The sequence below is a fragment of the Phyllobates terribilis genome, unplaced genomic scaffold (genome assembly GCF_046119375.1).
Source record: "Phyllobates terribilis strain yellow unplaced genomic scaffold, ASM4611937v1 Scaffold_11__3_contigs__length_659146591, whole genome shotgun sequence".
NCBI classification, from domain to species: domain Eukaryota; kingdom Metazoa; phylum Chordata; class Amphibia; order Anura; family Dendrobatidae; genus Phyllobates; species Phyllobates terribilis.
The window spans coordinates 324,269,924-324,290,352 of NW_027362771.1; the positions used below are offsets into that span (position 1 = coordinate 324,269,924).

Here is a 20,429-nt window from a genome sequence, read left to right on the forward strand (position 1 = left end):
TAAAAGTTACATGTTACAGTTCTGCAATGATTTTCCTGGCTGCTGAAAGAGGAGCTGATGGATTATAAATTATGGGCTTCTGCAACTGCAGGAACTACTGCTTTACTGTACTTTGGGATTTTTGTTGGTGGGTGAAGAATAGTGAATAGAGTGTAATATTTGTAACTTTGCTTTTTTTAATTTGCACTTTCCCGAGATTCACCCTGCTAAGGCTACGCTCCCACTATGAGCTTTTGGTGATTTTTTTACGCTGTCTATTTAAAAAAAAAAATGCAATTAACCTATTTTACTTAATGGGTGCAGAAATGGTGCAGAAAATCTGCAACATCTAAAACTCATCATATGAACGTAGCCTTACACAATTCTGTAGACTTCAGGGCCGAAAACCCACAGCCTTCCTTGATCGCTCAGCTTCTATTTTCTGCATATTAAAATCAGCTCTTTTACCGCCTTTATAGGTGCACAGGAGTTGCAAAAAGCAGTAACAAACCTTTAGGATGGTCTAGTACAAACGTATCGGCTGTGGAAAAGAAATAATCAAAAAGATACAAAAGATGTGGCATCATACAAAATATTCCAATTTTCAAAATGAAAGCAAGCATAAGATTGTGTGGTTCTGGCAATACCATGCAATTCCCATTAATGTCCACATTGCATTGGCCACTTTTAAAGAGATCGTCCACTTAAAAAAAAGTACCTCTTGATGTGCTTAAAATATAAATAGATACAACCTAATATACTTGTATTAAGAAAAGTGTCCCAATCTGAAAGTATCAGCAATGGTGCCATCTGCTCCACTTCTGACTTACACCATAGGAAAGAGTTTTTAGTGTTGGCATATGAAGAGTGCTTTTTCTAAAGGGGACTGGTCAATTGGCTCTTTTCAATAGTCATGGGCGAGTGTCGCAGTGTTTGCTTCATCACCCCAGCCCGCTACACAAATATGGGGACATGCTTGCCCCTGAGTATGTGTGGTGTGCTGTACTTTGAGCTGTATGCTGTGGGAGTCTTTACTCACTTTCATCCTTGGTTCAGATGGGTGCAGATCTTCTGCGCTTTCAATAAAAGACGACCCCATTCTTTAAATACAAACAGTCCAATTTACTTCACCAGCACAGCTGGAAAAGGCCAGGATCCACAAATTGACCTTTAGAGTATAGATCAAACTGTGGTGTGTCCGTTCCTGTTAAGCCTCCTGGTTTCTCCCACACAAACTCGTCTCTCTTCTTCTCTGCCTCTCCTTACTTACTCACTGCTACTTCTTAACTGACCAAGATGGAGGAAACTACCTCCCAGAGATCCCTCAGTCCCTAGCTTGTCACTGAGGGCGGCACCCAAACTTGTTAACCCTGTGTCCCACTGACATAAGGGTAATGTAGTATCAAACAGTACCTCTGCTGCCATCTAATGGACGTACCTGAAAATAACACATTTTCAGATGACTAAAACATATACAGAATTACTAAAACAGTACAGTTCTATAGGGGAGTGGAGTAGACATTCTTCACACACCCCTCACATTAGTAAGTTGTATATACAGTACAGACCAAAAGTTTGGACACACCTTCTCATTTAAAGATTTTTCTGTATTTTCATGACTATGAAAATTGTACATTCACACTGAAGGCATCAAAACTATGAATTAACACATGTAGAATTATATACTTAACAAAAAAGTATGAAACAACTGAAAATGTCTTATATTCTAGGTTCTTCAAAGTAGCCACCTTTTGCTTTGATGACTGCTTTGCACACTCTTGGCATTCTCTTGATGAGCTTCAAGAGGTAGTCACCGGAAATGGTCTTCCAACAATCTTGAAGGAGTTCCCCCTTCAAGATTAGCACTTGTTGGCCCTTTTGCCTTCACTCTGCGGTCCAGCTCACCCCAAACCATCTCGATTGGGTTCAAGTCTGGTGACTGTGGAGGCCAGGTCATCTGGCGTAGCACCCCATCATTCTCCTTCTTGGTCAAATAGCCCTTACACAGCCTGGAGGTGTGTTTGGGGTCATTGTCCTGTTGAAAAATAAATGATGGTCCAACTAAACGCAAACCGGATGGAATAGCATGCCGCTGCAAGATGCTGTGGTAGTCATGCCGGTTCAGTATGCCTTCAATTTTGAATAAATTTCCAACAGTGTCACCAGCAAAGCACCCCCACACCATCACACCTCCTCCTCCATGCTTCACGGTGGGAACCAGGCATGTAGAGTCCATCCGTTCACCTCTTCTGTGTCGCACAAAGACACGGTGGTTGGAACCAAAGATCTCAAATTTGGACTCGTCAGAGCAAAGCACAGATTTCCACTGGTCTAATGTCCATTCCTTGTGTTCTTTAGCCCAAACAAGTCTCTTCTGCTTGTTGCCTGTCCTTAGCAGTGGTTTCCTAGCAGCTATTTTACCATGAAGGCCAGCTGCACAAAGTCTCCTCTTAACAGTTGTTGAAGAGATGTGTCTGCTGCTAGAACTCTGTGTGGCATTGACCTGGTCTCTAATCTGAGCTGCTGTTAACCTGCGATTTCTGAGGCTGGTGACTCAGATAAACTTATCCTCAGAAGCAGAGGTGACTCTTGGTCTTCCTTTCCTGGGGCGGTCTTCATGTGAGCCAGTTTCTTTGTAGCGCTTGATGGTTTTTGCAACTGCACTTGGGGACACTTTCAAAGTTTGCCCAATTTTTCGGACTAACTGACCTTCATTTCTTAAAGTAATGATGGCCACTCGTTTTTCTTTGCTTAGCTGCATTTTTCTTGCCATAATACAAATTCTAACAGTCTATTCAGTAGGACTATCAGCAGTGTATCCACCTGACTTCTGCACAACACAACTGATGGTCCCAACTCCATTTATAAGGCAAGAAATCCCACTTATTATTTCCGGTGACTACCTCTTGAAGCTCATCAAGAGAATGCCAAGAGTGTGCAAAGCAGTCATCAAAGCAAAAGGTGGCTACTGTGAAGAACCTAGAATATAAGTTATGTATAATTTGTTATGTATATAATTCCACATGTGTTAATTCATAGTTTTGATGCCTTCAGCGTGAATGTACAATTTTCATAGTCATGAAAATACAGAAAAATCTTTAAATGAGAAGGTGTGTCCAAACTTTTGGTCTGTACTGTGTATGTGTGTATATATGTATGTGTGTGTGTATGTATATATATATATATATGTGTATGTATGTGTATATATATATATATATATATATATATATATATATATATATATAATATATTATGCGCATGGACTCTACCTATCACAGCAGGGGGTTTCACTCTCGACCCTGCTCTCCCTCCCTTCACAGTGACCTTTGTACATGCTCATTAGACACTTCAATACAACATAAAGGGTCTGATCTATATGGCTAGAAAAGCCCCAGTGGCCAGTGTGAAAATTGCAAGATCTCTATTTTTTATATTTAATAGATTGTGACATGTAAAGAAAAAGAAAACTACCAAAAGAATGGTTAATAATACATGTAACATAAAAACCTGTATTAAACCAATAGGTAATGTTCTGATTATTTTCCCTGCTGCCCACACACTGCAGGGATTTTCTAACACTCAATCAGCTCATGTTGGTCCAGGATGACACTTTGCTTTCCATGGTCGCCTGTGTATGTGCACTCATGACTGCAGTAGTCCTTACTGTGGCTGACTATATAATGTTTAGCTGCTCTCTTCTGTAAGAAATTAGCCAGTTGTCATTTTAATAAGTTATACTCTGGGATTTGCTTCCTGTGCATGTGAAGGAATGACGTCACTTTTGGTTTGCACAAGTTCACCTTGGAACAAAAAAAAGTACAATGTGAATGCAGGTCAGGTTCCCCAGCAATGTTTTGGGTCTAACATAATGTACACAAGGAATATTACGAGTCAGTTCCAGCTCTCCTTACACTTGTAATGTTCCTTCTGCCTGTATAAATTCAACAGCTCCTTTCTGAGTGTTGGCTCAGGTTACACTGCCTGGTTTTTGGCTGGGACTTGCACACATACTGGTGCACTTGAGGCTGAAGGACACAGAGGACGGAAGGCAGCAGCTGCGTCGCTGGGTGTCTACTCTTCTCTATGCTTGTGCTCCAGGAGCCCTGAAAAAAGTGTGATAATCAGGTGGGTCTCTCGTAACTTTATTTTTTTAGCTATTTGTCTGTTGCTGCTGATATTGTCGCTTGCGGTTGTATATGTCCTATTCTACTACTTAGTTTATACACGCTTTATACTTGGCCAGCTGTCCTAATTTGCCATTTTTGTTATCTCTATGGAGAAGTTGTGACCTAGTTGTAAGTGGACTTTATATGTCTCTTTGGAACTTTCTCTAGTTTTTGACCTTTTTATATTTGATGTTCTGCTTCCTGGTATTTGCCATTGTTTAGATTCAGTATTGTCTAATTTTAATGAAGTTTAAAGTGCTGAATAACCTTAGCTTTACAAGCAGGATGTTATTCTTAAAGGCTTCTTAAAGCGTTTTTCTGGGAGTTTGAAATTTAATTCAGGTGCAGGAAATTATAAAATATATAAAATTAAAACAAAAAAAAAAAAACCCATAACTTGCTTACTAGATCCCTTGGCACTTCAGTGCTTGCTTTTCCAGTTGTCCCTTCTGGTCTTTTTTTCCTTTTCTAGAGTGGTGATGTACCGTAGTGACACATGACCGCAGCAGCCAATGACAGGCCTCAGCAGCGATGCTGACATATATAGCATGTGACCACTGAGGCCTGCGATTGGTTGTAATGTAATGTCATCACTCCTCAAAAATAACTAAAAACTATTGGGACCACTAAAGCATTGGTACTGGAGTATTGGAAGATATTACAGGTCGGTTTGTTGTGTTTTTATATAACATTTACTGCAACTAGCTTAATTTCTTTAACTCGAACATAACCTCTTTAAAGGGGATTGTCCAGACATGGGACAGAAGTCTGCAGTCCTTCTATATGACTGCTAAATCATGACGATGTGCACGCTGTCACTATTCCCGGTATTCCAGGTGCGAGCTGGCGGTCACTTGACCACCCATATGCAATTTCAATACTTGCGGTCACTTTCCAATTAGTCTCCTCCGGTTTCTCTCAATTCACTTCTATTGTGAGAAGATGAATGCGTTTAGTCAACATGTGTCTGCTAGTATGCAAATCACATACATGCGATCACTTGGCCACCGGCTTGCATGGACAACCCCTTTAATTTGACATAGTATTGTCATGGCTTTAGGTATAGTGATCAGTATGAAGTGTTGCTATTGTGTATTCAAGTCCATATTAGATAAAGTTTATAAATCACCAGTTAATGCAGAAGGTTCATTCCTAACGATTGAGTATTGTATTTTAATGACTGCCCCTCATTGACGGAAGAGGCCCTTTGCCACTAACACAATGCTGAAATGGATTTTCCATAACTTTGTCGTGATTTTAATGGGACACTACATTACACATAAAGCCTACATCTGAGTGTGCTTTAGAGACCCCACACCCATGGACTGGTCGGCCTTACCCATACTACATGCTGGCATCTTACAGCCGCCAAGTGATCATATTAAATTCCAGGAAATTATCGTAGCTTCTTTTGTGACCAGTCTGGTATTTTTTTTAGGAGGGGGGGGATTCGTTATCTAATATATAGATGGCATATAAATGTTAATGAGCCCAGTCTCTCTACACATATTAAAATAAATAAGAATGACTTTAGAGGAGAAAAAGCATCACTATGATATAGAAAATCTGTGCATGTTTTTCTCTATTAATTGATTTTAAGAAAAACAAGCATAAGTGGAATATGGAGATCTTGTATCTATTACTGGATTATGCAAAAGCTCCAAGTGTTAATTCCTCCACTGGTCTAAATTGTAGATCGGCCTATTTCTATAGGTTTGTCATTTATTCCTCTTGGTAATATTCTGCTTTTTTACACCCTTTTTCTCATAATTCTACCAGTCTAGTTTGAACCTGAAGTCTTGTTTCTCGCTAACCTTTCACATACTTGGATGTCATCCAAAAAGTTCCATGTGAAGATAAGTTTACAAGTTATGTTGTTGCTGCTGTAAGGGAATGTGGTTGTAGCCTGGAGAATATGTAGACAGACCAAGAGCACACTGTCAAATATTTCTTGTGACATTTCACAGGATAATATGGAGAAATACTGTACAATTTATAGAATTGCAAACTTATAAATTCTCATAGATCTACAGGAGGCCAGGAATTGGAAATCATATATGTGAGGGGTGTCTACTTCTGGGTCATGTCGTAGGGGACTTGTCATGATCTGGACCCCCTATCTGAGCCACACTGGAGCACTTGTAATAAAGAATGTCTCTTCGGCCCGTCCCCCCAGACCATCTTTGTAGTATGTATATGGTCAAGCATTCATCTAAATGACTAGCAGAAGCATTAAAGGGGTTTACCCACGAACGAAAGTTCACTTTAATCAATAGATCTTGGAACAATAATAACTTCCACAATTGGATGTGTTTAAATAAAATGTTCTTGTGCTGAGATAATCCCTGTGTAATGGCTGTGTCTGACCGTACAGGAACATGGTCTGATCATACCACAGCTCCTGGCAGGGAAGGAAGCGAAAGAGTATACAGACAGGACAGCATGGGATTGCAGCTGATTCTTTCTGTGAGGTAAATCATTTCCCTGCCTGATTTATAAACAATTACAAACAGTTTTACTTCAAAGAAAGAATCAGCTGTGATCCCATGCTGTCCTGTCTGTATACTCTTTTGCTTCCTCCTCTGCCCAGGAGCTGTGGTAAGATCAGATAATATTCCTGTACGGTCAGACACAGCCATTACACAATACATAGCAGGGGCACATTTATAAGATTATCTCAGCACAGGAACATTTTATTTAAATATATTCAATTGTGGAACTTGTTAATCAATAGATCTTGGAATAATATCAACTTTTTTCATGGGGGAAAACCCCTTTAATATAATACTATAGTGTGGCTACTACATAACCGCTCCATTTCTGAACTCGCACTCCTCAGGCTCAATCAGTTGATCTCTCTGGCTTTAAACTAAAATAATGTAAAGAGACGACTCCTTGTGTTCTTACTTTTTACAAGTTTTTCAAAATGAAATGCCTGGCTACAGTTATTTGAGATATTTTATAGGTCCCCATTCTAAAACATTTTCATTTGAGAATAATTGTCAATGTTTAGTATCATGTGTTTCTTTGTCTGATTATAGTGTACCAGAAGAAATCCCTTACGCAGAATTTACACGTGTCTTTTATGTGTACAAAACTTGGCATGAGTGTTCATTATAAGTGGGTTGTTCTTTGGTTGTGTTACCCTACGTTCATTTCCCTTTTGTGAAGGTCACAAGATGGCAGAAGCTCACCAGGCTGTAGCCTTCCAATTCACTGTGACACATGATGGAGTCGATCTACAATTGGGTCGTGATGTTCTGCGACATCTCTACTTATCTGGGCTGATTGCCTGCAGAAAACGCCTGATCACACTTAAGGTAACTGAGAGGAGTGTACTGTTCTGTGACCTTGTAATGAGAAGTTATGCTTGCAGTATAGGTTTCACAGATCTACAAAACTGCCTTCATAATGTTGATATCCCATGAGCTTTTGATTCCAGATTTGCGAAAGTTCAATATGACTGATTTTCTGTAGATCCGTTAATCAATGCTATGTAAGAGGGACAGCTTTGTACTTGGGCAATGCATAACCTCAAGATTTAGCACTGGATGTATGATATTGTACAATACTTGTCATTCTTGAAACTACGTCCCCGATTCACTAAGACTGGCCTTGTGCATGTCAGTTTTAATGAACGGGGCTGCTCGAGTAAGATTCATCTAATACATTAATGAACTAGGCACGTCTTACATGTGCCGTGCTCCTCCAGCGGAAATGTTGCTCCAGACTGGAGTAAGTTATGCAACTAAAGTGGTGTAAGTCTTTACAAAATTGAAACCCCATCCTGCCCATGCTCCACCCATATCTGCATAGCTGGCCAGGACTGACAGCCAAAAGTCACAATATTTTTGCACAATTTTCAAGTTACGCACAATTTTTGCAACTTATTAAGGTATTTTACACCAGAATTGTGGCATAAACATCATAATGATTTAGCTCATGGTTGGCAGGAATAAAAGTACACTGGCAAACTATGTAAAAAGTCTGCACAATGTCAGGCAGCAGCTCCTATTTCTTTTATACTACTAACTAAAACTCTTTAAGAATTTTTCTCCTTGATTTCTTTATGACAGAGCTCTGTACTTAGTGGTGTCTATCCTGCCAGCCCTTCCACATGGTTTGCTGTTGTAGCGGTGACACTTGGCTCTTTATATGGAAAAGTGGATATATCATTTGGACTCATTAACAAGATCAGTAACCTCTTACCTGGACAGTAAGTCGCCATAACACAACAGATGAGATTTACAATAATAAAAACACATTTTCCACCATTATGTTCCATTTACAAGTTGTACATGGTTACTGGGATTTTTGTGCGACCTACAGTAAATTGCTCATTAAAGTAAATTCCTGTTTATAAGAGTTCATGGTAAAGCTGTGCCGGGCACAGGGTTTCCTACCAGCTTGTATTAGGCTTTGTGTACACTGAGTCTTTTAGACAATTTTTTCAGGCCGCTTCAAGAAAATGTTGTTTCCACTAGGAAGAATGGTCATTTCCAAACCCTGAAGTGAATAAAAGAAGTAACATAAGGTAGAACGTGTGCACAGCAATGTTGACATTGCTGCACATTATGTTCACTTTTTGTGGCGCTTTTCCATACGGATTCCGGGTAGAATCTGCCTGAAAAAAACGCTGTGTGCACATAGCCTTACAGACACACAGCTCTTTATGCAACAGTATGGTGCCTCAATGAGTAGATGCCTATGGAGGTACATTGCGACCCCATAAAATGTTGCCCTATGCATGAGACCTTATGGGTTTAGTCATTTTGTTGTAATATCATTTCATTCCATAGAGCTCTTTCTAAGACCTTTATGTAGCAGGCTGCTGTGTAAAAATGTTACACATCTTTCAAAGCCTCATGTGTCTGATGGCTCTGTTTTCCCCATCCCTTTTATCAGTTTTAGGCCAGTCTCCGATATCTGTGGATGATGGACCGTGCTAAGATTCAGAAGACTCATCTTGATGCCAGGTCTCCCAAGCTGAGCTGTTTCATATATGCCTATGAAGCAGTTAGCTCAGGTCTGGAGATCAGGCAGCTGGGCAGAGTACCCTGAGCATTGTCTGTGTTTCACGGATGTCCGAATCCGGATGTCCGAATCCGAAATAGCAAGATAGCGGGAAGGATATTATATACAGATCTCAAAATCGGAGACAGGAGAAAGTATTGATGGAGAAACCTATATAAAAACTTAGGGGAAACTCAAAAGGTTTCACACGTTTGTCAGTTTTGATCAAATCAGGGAGTCGATAGATCGGAGACAAGAGAAACACACCAATTCTGTCTTTGTCCCAGACTTGTCTGCTCTCAGATGCCTGGTCACATATCTTTATTACAAGCAAAGAGATGAGGAAAAGGGGATTGTCTTTACAGGCTTTACATTACCTAACGTACAAACTATGTAAGTTGGGAATAACAAATTCATAAATCATGGAAACTTAAATTCCTTGAAAACTGGTTCTACCCAGCTTTCTATGCCTTCTGTAACAAGGAAACTTAATACAAAGACATCTCCGTATCAGAGACAACGCCATGTGTTATCGCTTTTATGAATAACACTTATTAAACTAATATTAAAATACAAAATTATCAAAGATATATGAATTGTCTAAATAATAAATCAAAGTATAAATATTTGTCATAACAGTATCTACAGTCTCGGGGAGGGTAGAGGAAAACAGTCTACAGAAAAGGAGGAAAACACATGAAGTGGAAATAAGTGTTGAATAGAAGCTATGAAGATACTGTGGTGCTTGAACCCTCCTGAATTTTCTATATTTATACATAAATTTGACCTAAAATTATGTTAGAGTTTCACAAAAGTACTAAAAGTAGATGACGAGAACCAAATCTAACAAATTAGTCAACCTCCACTTTCATTACCTATTGTGGACCCCCCTTATGCAGTAATAAATGCATTTAAACATTTCCAGTAATTGTTGATCAGTCTTGCACGTTGGCTGGGAGAAATTTTAGTCCAGATGCAGCAAACCATGATCAAACCATAATTCTACCACCACAGTGTTTCACAGATGCTATGAGATTTTTATGCCATAATGCAGTGTTTCTCTCTCAACACATGCTTCTCATTTAAACAAAAGGCTCTATTTTGTCCATAAAACATTGTTCTAATAGAAAGATGTAAAAAACTGCAGTAGCACTGTTGCTATAGTACGATCAGATAGGTAAAGAGCCGCAATCTCAAAGCACCATATGCCCTGGTGCAAATAATAATAAAATGATAAAAAGAAAAGAGATGCGCTGCAAACCACTCATAAAATACCAAAAGAGTGATTCCTACCTGTCTTAGAGAAAATGGTAGTCTAAATGAAGATATACGCGTGCTGCTTCCAGGGGTCCTTTGAAGAAGTCACAACTGCAACTAGAGGTGATGGTCAAGTGCCGGAGTCTGTAGAACAAGCCGTGAGTGTTGCAGAAAATGGGTTCAAACAGCGTATTAACGCCGGAGACAGAGGGCTGCAGAGACTCTCAGAGACTCGGCTTTCAGGTACATGCAGCCATTGCACTAGGTGGATACAGGGATGAAGATCATGGGTGAGAAGGACTGCAGACAGCCTGAAAGGTGTGTCGGCCGGTCACACCTGCTGGACAGCTGATGATCAAGGATATGAGCGCTTAGTATCTATGTGACGTCACAACAGCTGGGGGGATTCCACTGAGGGAAAAATGTCCAGCGCTTATCCGACGCGTTTCCGAGGTCACGGCCTCCTTCGTCATTATCTAATGTGAGATAGACCTTTAGTTGTTTAGAGGTAACCTTGGGTTCCATTATGACCTCTCAGATTATTATATACCTTGCTTTTTGTTGGTGGACCACTCCTGAGAAGGGTAACAATAGTCTTGAATTTCCTTCTTTTGTACACAATCTGTCTGACTGTGGTTTAGTGAAGCCAGAATGCTTTAGTGATGATTTTGCAACCTTTTAATTTTTTCTAGCTGGATGAGCTTCAACAGTTTTTCTGAGGTCCTGAGAAATCTCCTTTGTTAGGCCACAGCCCCACTATCAGTATTCGGTCAGTATTTTTTCTCAGAAGTGGGAGCCAAAACCAGGTGAGGAACAATCAGAGAAAAGGTATAATAGAAACAAGTGCACCAATTTTGCATTTATCACCCACTCCTGGTTTTGCCTCCCACTCCTGAGAAAAAATACTGACCAAATAGTGATAGTGGAGCTGTGGCCTTAGTGCCATGGTACACTTCCACAAATGTGTTATGAAGATCAGACTTTGATAGATCCCTGTTTTTTAGATAAACAGGTTACCAATACCCACCCACACCTACTTTTTATCCCATTGATTTAAAAGACCAGACTCAAATTTCACCTTCAAATAATCTGTTAATCCTAAAGGTTCAGATACTTTTGCAACTCAGACATGTGATATTGGCTCATGTTACTTAATAAAAAAAATGACATGGTCTAATATTTTTGACTCCTTTGTTTGATTTGGTTTTCTTTGTCTACTTTAGGACTTGTCAAAATCTGATGTAGTCTTGCGTCAAATTTATGCAGAAATTTTTAAATTTCTGAAGGGTTAATAAACTTGACACACCACCTAATATGAGCTAATCAAGACAGCAGCACCCTTTATAGGTATAAACCTTACTTCCAATATTTATTACTGGAGGAACACTCTCATAAGATAAAAATTTGAAACTTGGATCTGACTTCAAAGTGCTCATCAGGGGGTCTGATAAGGAATGAGGATTGTACTATAGACTGAAGCTCACTGTAATTGTATTAGTGAAATGTAAGCAGTAATATGTCAAAAATAGTTACATGCAGTAAGTGAACTATTTTTTCCTATAATATAGTTAGATAAGTAATTTCTTAGTGACAAACTTTCAATTACGGTTACTATGGTTAGTATTTAATTATATATATATTTGTGCTGGAAAGTCATGTGATCTGGCTGTTTTGCCTGTTTGCTTATTCAGAGATCAGCTCTTATTATCAAAACAGTTTTTTGTCCCTCCCCTGTTCCTTTAGTGTTTTGTGTCAGTTTTCTTGATGAGCTTTTGACAACTACTTAGGAAAATGACATCACTTTAAGGAAAAGTTCATTTAAAGAGTAACCGTTTTAATTTCATTTTTCATACATCAATAGTTAATGTGAAAATAAGAAACTTTCTAACATTTCTTAGGAGAGAAATCTGATTCTTTCTCCTCCTGAAACTGATCATTTTATTCTCAAAACTGCCAATTCATGGGTAAAATCTGTATTCAGTGAATACAGATTTTCCTCATTAATGAGATAGGAGTTTCAAATTGGTGCTTACAAAATTCTTTGGAGAACTGTAACTGACGTTTCAGGAGAACTTGTAGCAAAATGTCTGTCTGCCTCTAACTGTCCCCTCCAACCCCTGTCACTTCCATAGCTGCCATCTCCTATCTCCATAATGAGAAAGCCTGGCTTCATTGAATACAGATTTTACCGGTGAAGTGAGAGTGAAAGATCAATTCAGGAATAAAAAGTTACAAAGTTGAGTATTTTCATGTGCACTATTGATTTATGGAGTAAAAATGAAAACAACAGTTACTCTTTAAAGTAATACATAACGGCTCATGGTGGACGTTGCTATAAGCTTGTTAGAAAGATTTGCTTTACATTTTGCTTTCAAGCATTTATTACAGTGTTCTCTCTCTTCATTTTTTTTCCATCTATCTGATAACAGATCTGTAATTTCTCCTGTGTCCCGAACTGTGACAAGTGCTGTTATATTCTCATCAGGAGTTTGGGTCTCTGGGATCCTTATCTACCGTCAAGTTCTGCGTGTCCTTCTTTCTTACCATGGTTGGATGTTTGAGCCACATGGAAAAAGGAGTTTAAAAACCAAAGTCTGGGGAGTAAGTCTTTTTTGCTTTCCCTGTACTTAATTCATTTTTTAACCCATATCACAGAAATTAACAGGCTAACAGCAAACCATTTATGTTCTATTTAGATGACATTGTGAGCTATTGTGCGATGTGCTATGGCCATGATCGAGCTGTCACTCCGGCAGCCTGATCCTGTACTGCCAAGGAACTAATATAATCACTCTCCGTAAGACCCCTAAACACAGCACTCATGCCGAATATCCATAAGATAAGGGATAGCTTACTAACCGGCAATTCCAAAAATTGCTGCCAGATGGCTATGCTGGAAAATAGCGCTTGACTATTTCTGGCAGTCTCACAGACAATGAATGGAGCTGAGGTCCATTATTCACCTGTCTCTTGGGATCCCCAGCGATCAGTAGGTTATATTTGTCCTATGCATATTGGATAACTTGCAAATTGGGGAATAATCATTTAAACAAGGAATTGCTGGGGCATTTTTTAAATTATTTTTTATGTTTAAAGTATAACTAAAGCTAAACCATTGTATATTTTTTTTATATAATGAAGCCCTATAGTACCCTGCAGCTCTATGAGGGCCTAGGTTGTGAGACCACCATGGATTGCTCAAAACACAGTGCTGAAGTGCTCCGCTCCAGAATCATTGAGCTACCGCAAAAGCGTGTGCACAATGGTGTACAGACCCACACAGGCTTGGACTGGCCCACAGGCGAACAGGAGAATCCTCCGGTGGGCCCCTGTGCAGGAGTACGCCACCACCCTCTTATATGAGCAGTACTTGCCACTATATACTTCAATCTCTATGTACAGATAAAGGCAGCATCTTATTCATTTAACAATCTACCCAGTTCATTGTTGTTTAAATTTATGATTGAGGATAATGTCACATTTGCATGTAGGTGAAAAGTGGTACCCTGGAGTTGGTTACTGGTGGGCCCTTGGCACCCCAGTCTGACACTGAACCCACAGACTTGTTATTTTGCCCTTACAGCATTATGAATGGGTATAGGCAGAAGCTGATTGCTTGTCCGCTCTAGTTTGTGCGATGAATGGGTTCTCTGACCACTTACACTTTAACTCCTTGCAATATCACGTACAGTACAGACCAAAAATTTGGACACACCTTCTCATTTAAAGATTGTTCTGTATTTTCATGACTATGAAAATTGTACATTCCCACTGAAGGCATCAAAACTATGAATTAACACATGTGGAATTATATACTTAACAAAAAGTGTGAAACAACTGAAAATATGTCTTATATTCTAGGTTCTTCAAAGTAGCCACCTTTTGCTTTGATGACTGCTTTGCACACTCTTGGCATTCTCTTGATGAGCTTCAAGAGGTATTCACCGGAAATGGTATTCCAACAATCTTGAAGGAGTTCCCAGAGATGTTTAGCACTTGTTGGCCCTTTTGCCTTCACTCTGCGGTCCAGCTCACCCCAAACCATCTCGATTGGGTTCAGGTCTGGTGACTGTGGAGGCCAGGTCATCTGGCTAGCACCCCATCACTCTCCATCTTGGCCAAATAGCCCTTACACAGCCTGGAGGTGTGTTTGGGGTCATTGTCCTGTTGAAAAATAAATGATGGTCCAACTAAACGCAAACCAGATGGAATGCCGTTGCAAGATGCTGTGGTAGCCATGCTGGTTCAGTATGCCTTCAATTTTGAATAAATCCCCAACAGTGTCACCAGCAAAGCACCCCCACACCATCACACCTCCTCCTCCATGCTTCACGGTGGGAACCAGGCATGTAGAGTCCATCCGTTCACCTTTTCTGCGTCGCACAAAGACACGGTGGTAGGAACCAAAGATCTCAAATTTGGACTCATCAGATCAAAGCTCAGATTTCCACTGGTCTAATGTCCATTCCTTGTGTTCTTTAGCCCAAACAAGTCTCTTCTGCTTGTTGCCTGTCCTTAGCAGTGGTTTCCTAGCAGCTATTTTACCATGAAGGCCTGCTGCTGAAAGTCTCCTCTTAACAGTTGTTGAAGAGATGTGTCTGCTGCTAGAACTCTGTGTGGTATTGACCTGGTCTCTAATCTGAGCTGCTGTTAACCTGCAATTTCTGAGGCAGGTGACTCGGATAATCTTATCCTCAGAAGCAGAGGTGACTCTTGGTCTTCCTTTCCTGGGGCGGTCCTCATGTGAGCCAGTTTCTTTGTAGCGCTTGATGGTTTTTGCAACTGCACTTGGGGACACTTTCAAAGACTCCCTGAAGAAGCGAGGAGAGAAACAGCGTTGGAGTGGTGTGAGAGGGCCAGGGTATGTTCACTTATTATTTTCTTTATGTTTATGTGGTCTCCCATTTTGGATGTATTATTGAAGTGCTCAGGATCTCCCCATTAGTGAGAGCCTGCACATGGCAGGTATTTAAGAAAATGTATGGCAGCTAATCTTTCTTGAATGGGATTTTTTGTGATGAACTAAATTTGATTTTTTCTTAGATGTATTGCACAAGCACTTTACGCTTATTGACTTTGATATATATATTATTTCCATCACATTTCCATTTTTTTAAGTGACTACGGATGCTAAATTTATAATAAAGTGGGATTCCTTTGGGCTAATTTGTGTGCTTCTCTTTATATGGCGGTGTTTATAGCAATAAATTAACACATATTGTCTGCTATTTTTACTTAATTTTTCTAAGTTGGGATAAATTGATAAATATATTCTGTGCACTGGCACTTTATATTATATATATTTTTTATATTCTTAATATATATTCACACTATACCGCCACATCTTGATGAGTATGTTTGTTGGAATGGTGACTATGAACAATTTATCTAGTAATTGAATCTATGTGATAGACCCATTTGATGATATAAAAATATTCCTTTTTTTTGTGAGCATCCCCTTTCCCCCTCTTGAGTCTTATTTTAATTGTGTTTTATATTCATTTTTAATTTTAGTCTTGTTGTCTGTTTTTATTTCTTTATGTATTCAATAAAAATTATGTATTAATAATTGTCTATATTGTAGTTCTTTATACCTCTTTGTTGGTTCACTTTCAAAGTTTGCCCAATATTTCGGACTGACTGACCTTCATTTCTTAAAGTAATGATGGCCAATCATTTTTCTTTACTTAGCTGCTTTTTTCTTGCCATAATACAAATTCTAACAGTCTATTCAGTAGGACTATCAGCTGTGTATCCACCTGACTTCTGCACAACACAACTGATGGTCCCAACCCCATTTATAAGGCAAGAAATCCCACTTATTAAACCTGACAGGGCACACCTGTGAAGTGAAAACCATTTCCGGTGACTACCTCTTGAAGCTCATGAAGAGAATACCAAGAGTGTGCAAAGCAGTCATCAAAGCAAAAGGTGGCTACTTTGAAGAACCTAGAATATAAGACATATTTTCAGTTGTTTCACACTTTTTTGTTAAGTATATAATTCCACATGTGTTAATTCATAGTTTTGATGCCTTCAGTGTGAATGTGCAATTTTCAAAGTCATGAAAATACAGAAAAATCTTTAAATGAGAAGGTGTGTCCAAACTTTTGGTCTGTACTGTACATGTATGTGATTGTGGGGGTGATCACGTGTTTAGGGGGCTCAGGAGATGAGCTCCTTCCACATGCGGCAATCTCTAACAGACTTAGACAGAGATGAGCTCCGGTCGAGGCTGTTAACCATTTATATGCAACTGTCAATCTTTGAAAGCGGCATTTAAATAAAATGCATGCCTCTGCTGGCGCTTACCGGCTCCCATCAGCACCCTGTGATACGATCGTGGGCTGCCAATGGGTTACTATGGCAGCCAGGGGCCTACTGAAGGTATGCTGAGCTTCAAATGAGACCAAGATTTACACAACAGGACTAAAAAATATAGTAAAAAAATAAGAAAGTAATAGAAGTAATAAAAAAATATTTGGTATCACTATGTTCATAAAAGTTTGATCTATCAATATATCAAATTAATTAACTTTATCAGTAAATGCTGTAATGAGAAATAAAAAAATCAGAAACAAGAAATGTGAAAAAAACAAAAAAAAAACCGATCAAAATATCATGTGTAGACAAAAATGGTATCAATAAAACCGTCAGCTCCTCAGGCAAAAAAACAAGCCCTCGCCCAGCTCAATCGATGGATAAACAAAAGTGTTCCGGGTTTGGAAATATGGCAACATGAACCCAAAAAATTTTTTTGACAAATTTCTGAAAAATTTTTTTTCTACTTAAATAAAAAAAAAATCTATACAAGTTTGGTATTTCCATAATCATACTGACCTGGAGAATCATGATTCAAAATGCCTTTTACCACAACATGTACGCCATAAAGACAACAAAAAAGGCAAAAAATGCATGTTTTTCCCTTTTTCACAATTATTTTTTTCCTCTTTTAGTACATTGAATGGTAAAATGAATAGTGCGATCCAAAACTACAAATCGTCCTGTGTGGACGGAAAAGTTTGTACATGGACCTGGTTGGCTTGCATATGTAAATTATTAAAACTTACTGATATAGTTAATTTATGATAGCTGTGCGGTTTTTCCGTTTTTTGTTGTTGTTGGTGCCATTATGAAGAAAGGTCCATTTCCTCTTTCATTCCGACACAAGCAGAGAACTTCCTCCCTTTCTCTGTTTTTATGATCTACTTGAAATATTCTGGCTATGTCATTCGGTTCATTAACTAAACCAACCCCCTTCTGTCTGCATCAACCATGAAGAAATAAGGGGCTTCACTTATCTAATGACCACACAGAATTTTAGATTATAAATATTTGTATACTAGCCAAATAAGTTTTTATATCCCTTGGAAAACCCGTTTAATAATATACTCCTAACGACATTTTTTTAGTTCTTGCTTGAAATGTGTCTATTCTAGGGTTGCATGAAGGTCATGGCTAGACGACAGCCAATGCTCTACAGCTTCCAGATGTCTCTCCCAAGACTGCCTGTACCACGTCTAGGAGAAACTATAGACCGGGTATGGAAGCCATGCATGTTACTTTAACTCACTCGTTTACAGTTTTATGGTAAATTAATCCTAAATTCTTACATTACTAAGAGGTAATGGGAAGGAAGACCTTTATTACCATGATTTTATGTGCTCCAGAAAATTAGATTTTTAGAGGTATGAATGCATATCTGTATTTAGTGATGTGGGTAAGCCAAAAGCTATTACAGGGCATCTGTCAGTAGAATCAACCCTCCTAAGCCGTCTGTTTAGGCATGCAGGTTGTAGAAAGCTGAATTAAGTGATACCTTGATATCTACGAACCAATGTTATATTCCAGAGAAACCCACACTTTTCTTAATATGTAAATGAGCTGTTAAGATCTATGGGCGGGACACAAATCTACACGAGAATCTGCCCACAGAGCTTTTTTTTAAATGAAAGTGGGCATTACCAGTGTGAGACATCTAATGTCTGCTTTACTGATCTACATGTTTCACACTGGTACCTCCCCCTTTCATTTAACGTAATCTCAGGAGGCAGATTCTCAGGGAGACTTGTGTGCGGCCCATAGATCTTAACTCTTAACAGCTCACTTACATATTAATAAAAACATGGATTTCTCTGGAATAAGACATTGGATCGCAGATATCAAGATATCATTTTATTCAGCTTTCTATGACCTACATGCCCATATAGATGGCTTAGGAGGAGTGATCCTACTGACAGATTCCTTATGTACACACACATACAAAATTGTTGATACCGTTCTGTTAACCACTTAACGACTGCAGATAAGCATTAAAACAATGCTGCTAAGGGGCCTTATTCCTTCATTGCCATTTTAAAACTGCAAACGAGAATAAGGGTATAGTGCCCCCCAGAGTTCTAAAAACTCCAGGGTTTCAGCTACCGGGGGTAGCTGAGACCTTGGAGAACACGAACAGGGCTGGATTTTCCAGTCCCCGATCACGTGTATGCCGTTATTCAATGAATAAAGATGATCACGTAAATAAAAAATTGTGCCTGCTATTAAACTCATTTGTCTCTTTTCTGACATGATATACATGTCAGACGAGAGAGAAATTATGTCCCCAATTCCTCCCACCGGTACCTCCACCATCCCCGGGTTCCTCCTGTTCCGGTCCTCGGCTTCCTCTTCCTGAAAAACTGCATGCGCAGTGCGCCCGCCAAGATCTGCCAGCCAGCACCTGGCAATAGCAGGGATTTTTCCCATTGGTTCCTTTTTGATCATTTTGATAGACCCTTTCACAGTGATCAAAAGCCAATAATTAGTATGTAACTCTCCCAGTGTCATCCTTTTAGTCAGATTAATTTTTACTTTTATTTTATAGTTTTTATTTCTTTCATTCTTTGCCATTAGGTTTAGAGTTGGGCTCTGGGTTAAGGTTGCACTTCGGATTGGGCTTAGGGTTGGGTTTAGGGCTTTCAAAAGTTAAAAAAAAATTATGACGAAATAACAAATAATGTTGAGCGCAAGTGCTCACTACTTGAGTTTGCATCGTTGTGAACGGGTATGCACCGAGTATCGCAGGTGCTCGAGTGACATGCTCAAGTATGTTTCGCTGCTGTTAGACTGCCAAAGAACATGTGGGGATTGCCTGCCGTACATGAGCAATACCCGCATGTTTTTTTGGGTGTCTAGCAGCCGTGAAACACGCGGGGCGGAGACTTGAGCATGTCACTTGACCACCGACTATACTCGAAGCACTCCTTATTAGTGATGAGCGAGTATGTTTTGTTAACCCTTTCGCCGAGTATGCTCGGCCGAGCACCGAGTATTTATAGCGTGCTCGGGCTTTACGTTTTCGTCTCTCCGTGAACATGATTTGCGACTGTTTGACAGATTTAATACATGTGAGGAATGCTGGAAAAACAGGCATTCCTCACATGTATTAAATCTGTCAAACAGTGGCAAATCATGTTCACAGAGCGCCGAAAACTTAAAGCCCGAGCACGCTATAAATACTCGGTGCTCGGCCGAGCATACTCAGCGAAAGGGTTAACAAAACCTACTCGCTCATCACTACTCCTTATGCTAAATCGAGTAGCGAGCACTTGCGCTCAACACTAATGACGACATATTCAATATGATGACCTAATGGTATCAAATTCTGTGTTTTACCTGTGGGTTCAAAATACTCACTATTGCCCTGGATAAAATCTTTTGGGGGTGTAGTTTCCAAAATGGGGTAAGTTGTGGGGGGCTTCTGCTGTTTGGGCACCTTAGGGGCCCTTCAAATGTGACATGTCGCCCACAATCAATTTCAGTCAATTTGTGTTCCAAAATTCAAATATTGCTCCTTCCGTTCTTCCAAACAGAACTTTTTGACTATATGTGAGGTATTGCTGCACTCATAAAGTGGTTAAAGGGAACCTGTCACGTCATAGCTACTATCTATACTGCCCCCATAGCATTGTTAGTGATGCAATGTGTATCACTAACAAGCTTTTTTCATTAAAATTGGTGCAACTATAATGA

At 39.4% G+C, this 20,429-nt stretch overlaps 1 protein-coding gene across 1 annotated transcript in view; it reads left to right on the forward strand.

Annotated features, from left to right (window-relative positions):
• The first annotated feature begins 3,770 nt into the window (after positions 1-3,770).
• The window catches only part of LOC141166177 (carnitine O-palmitoyltransferase 1, muscle isoform-like), a 64,043-nt gene continuing 47,384 nt past the window's right edge, over positions 3,771-20,429 (forward strand). Inside the window, exons 1-5 of the mRNA XM_073652627.1 lie at positions 3,771-4,104; positions 7,317-7,465; positions 8,222-8,361; positions 12,845-13,016; positions 17,855-17,956. Coding sequence (XP_073508728.1) covers positions 7,325-7,465; positions 8,222-8,361; positions 12,845-13,016; positions 17,855-17,956 — 555 coding nt within the window. The 5' untranslated portion in view covers positions 3,771-4,104; positions 7,317-7,324. The remainder of the gene's footprint in view (positions 4,105-7,316; positions 7,466-8,221; positions 8,362-12,844; positions 13,017-17,854; positions 17,957-20,429) is intronic.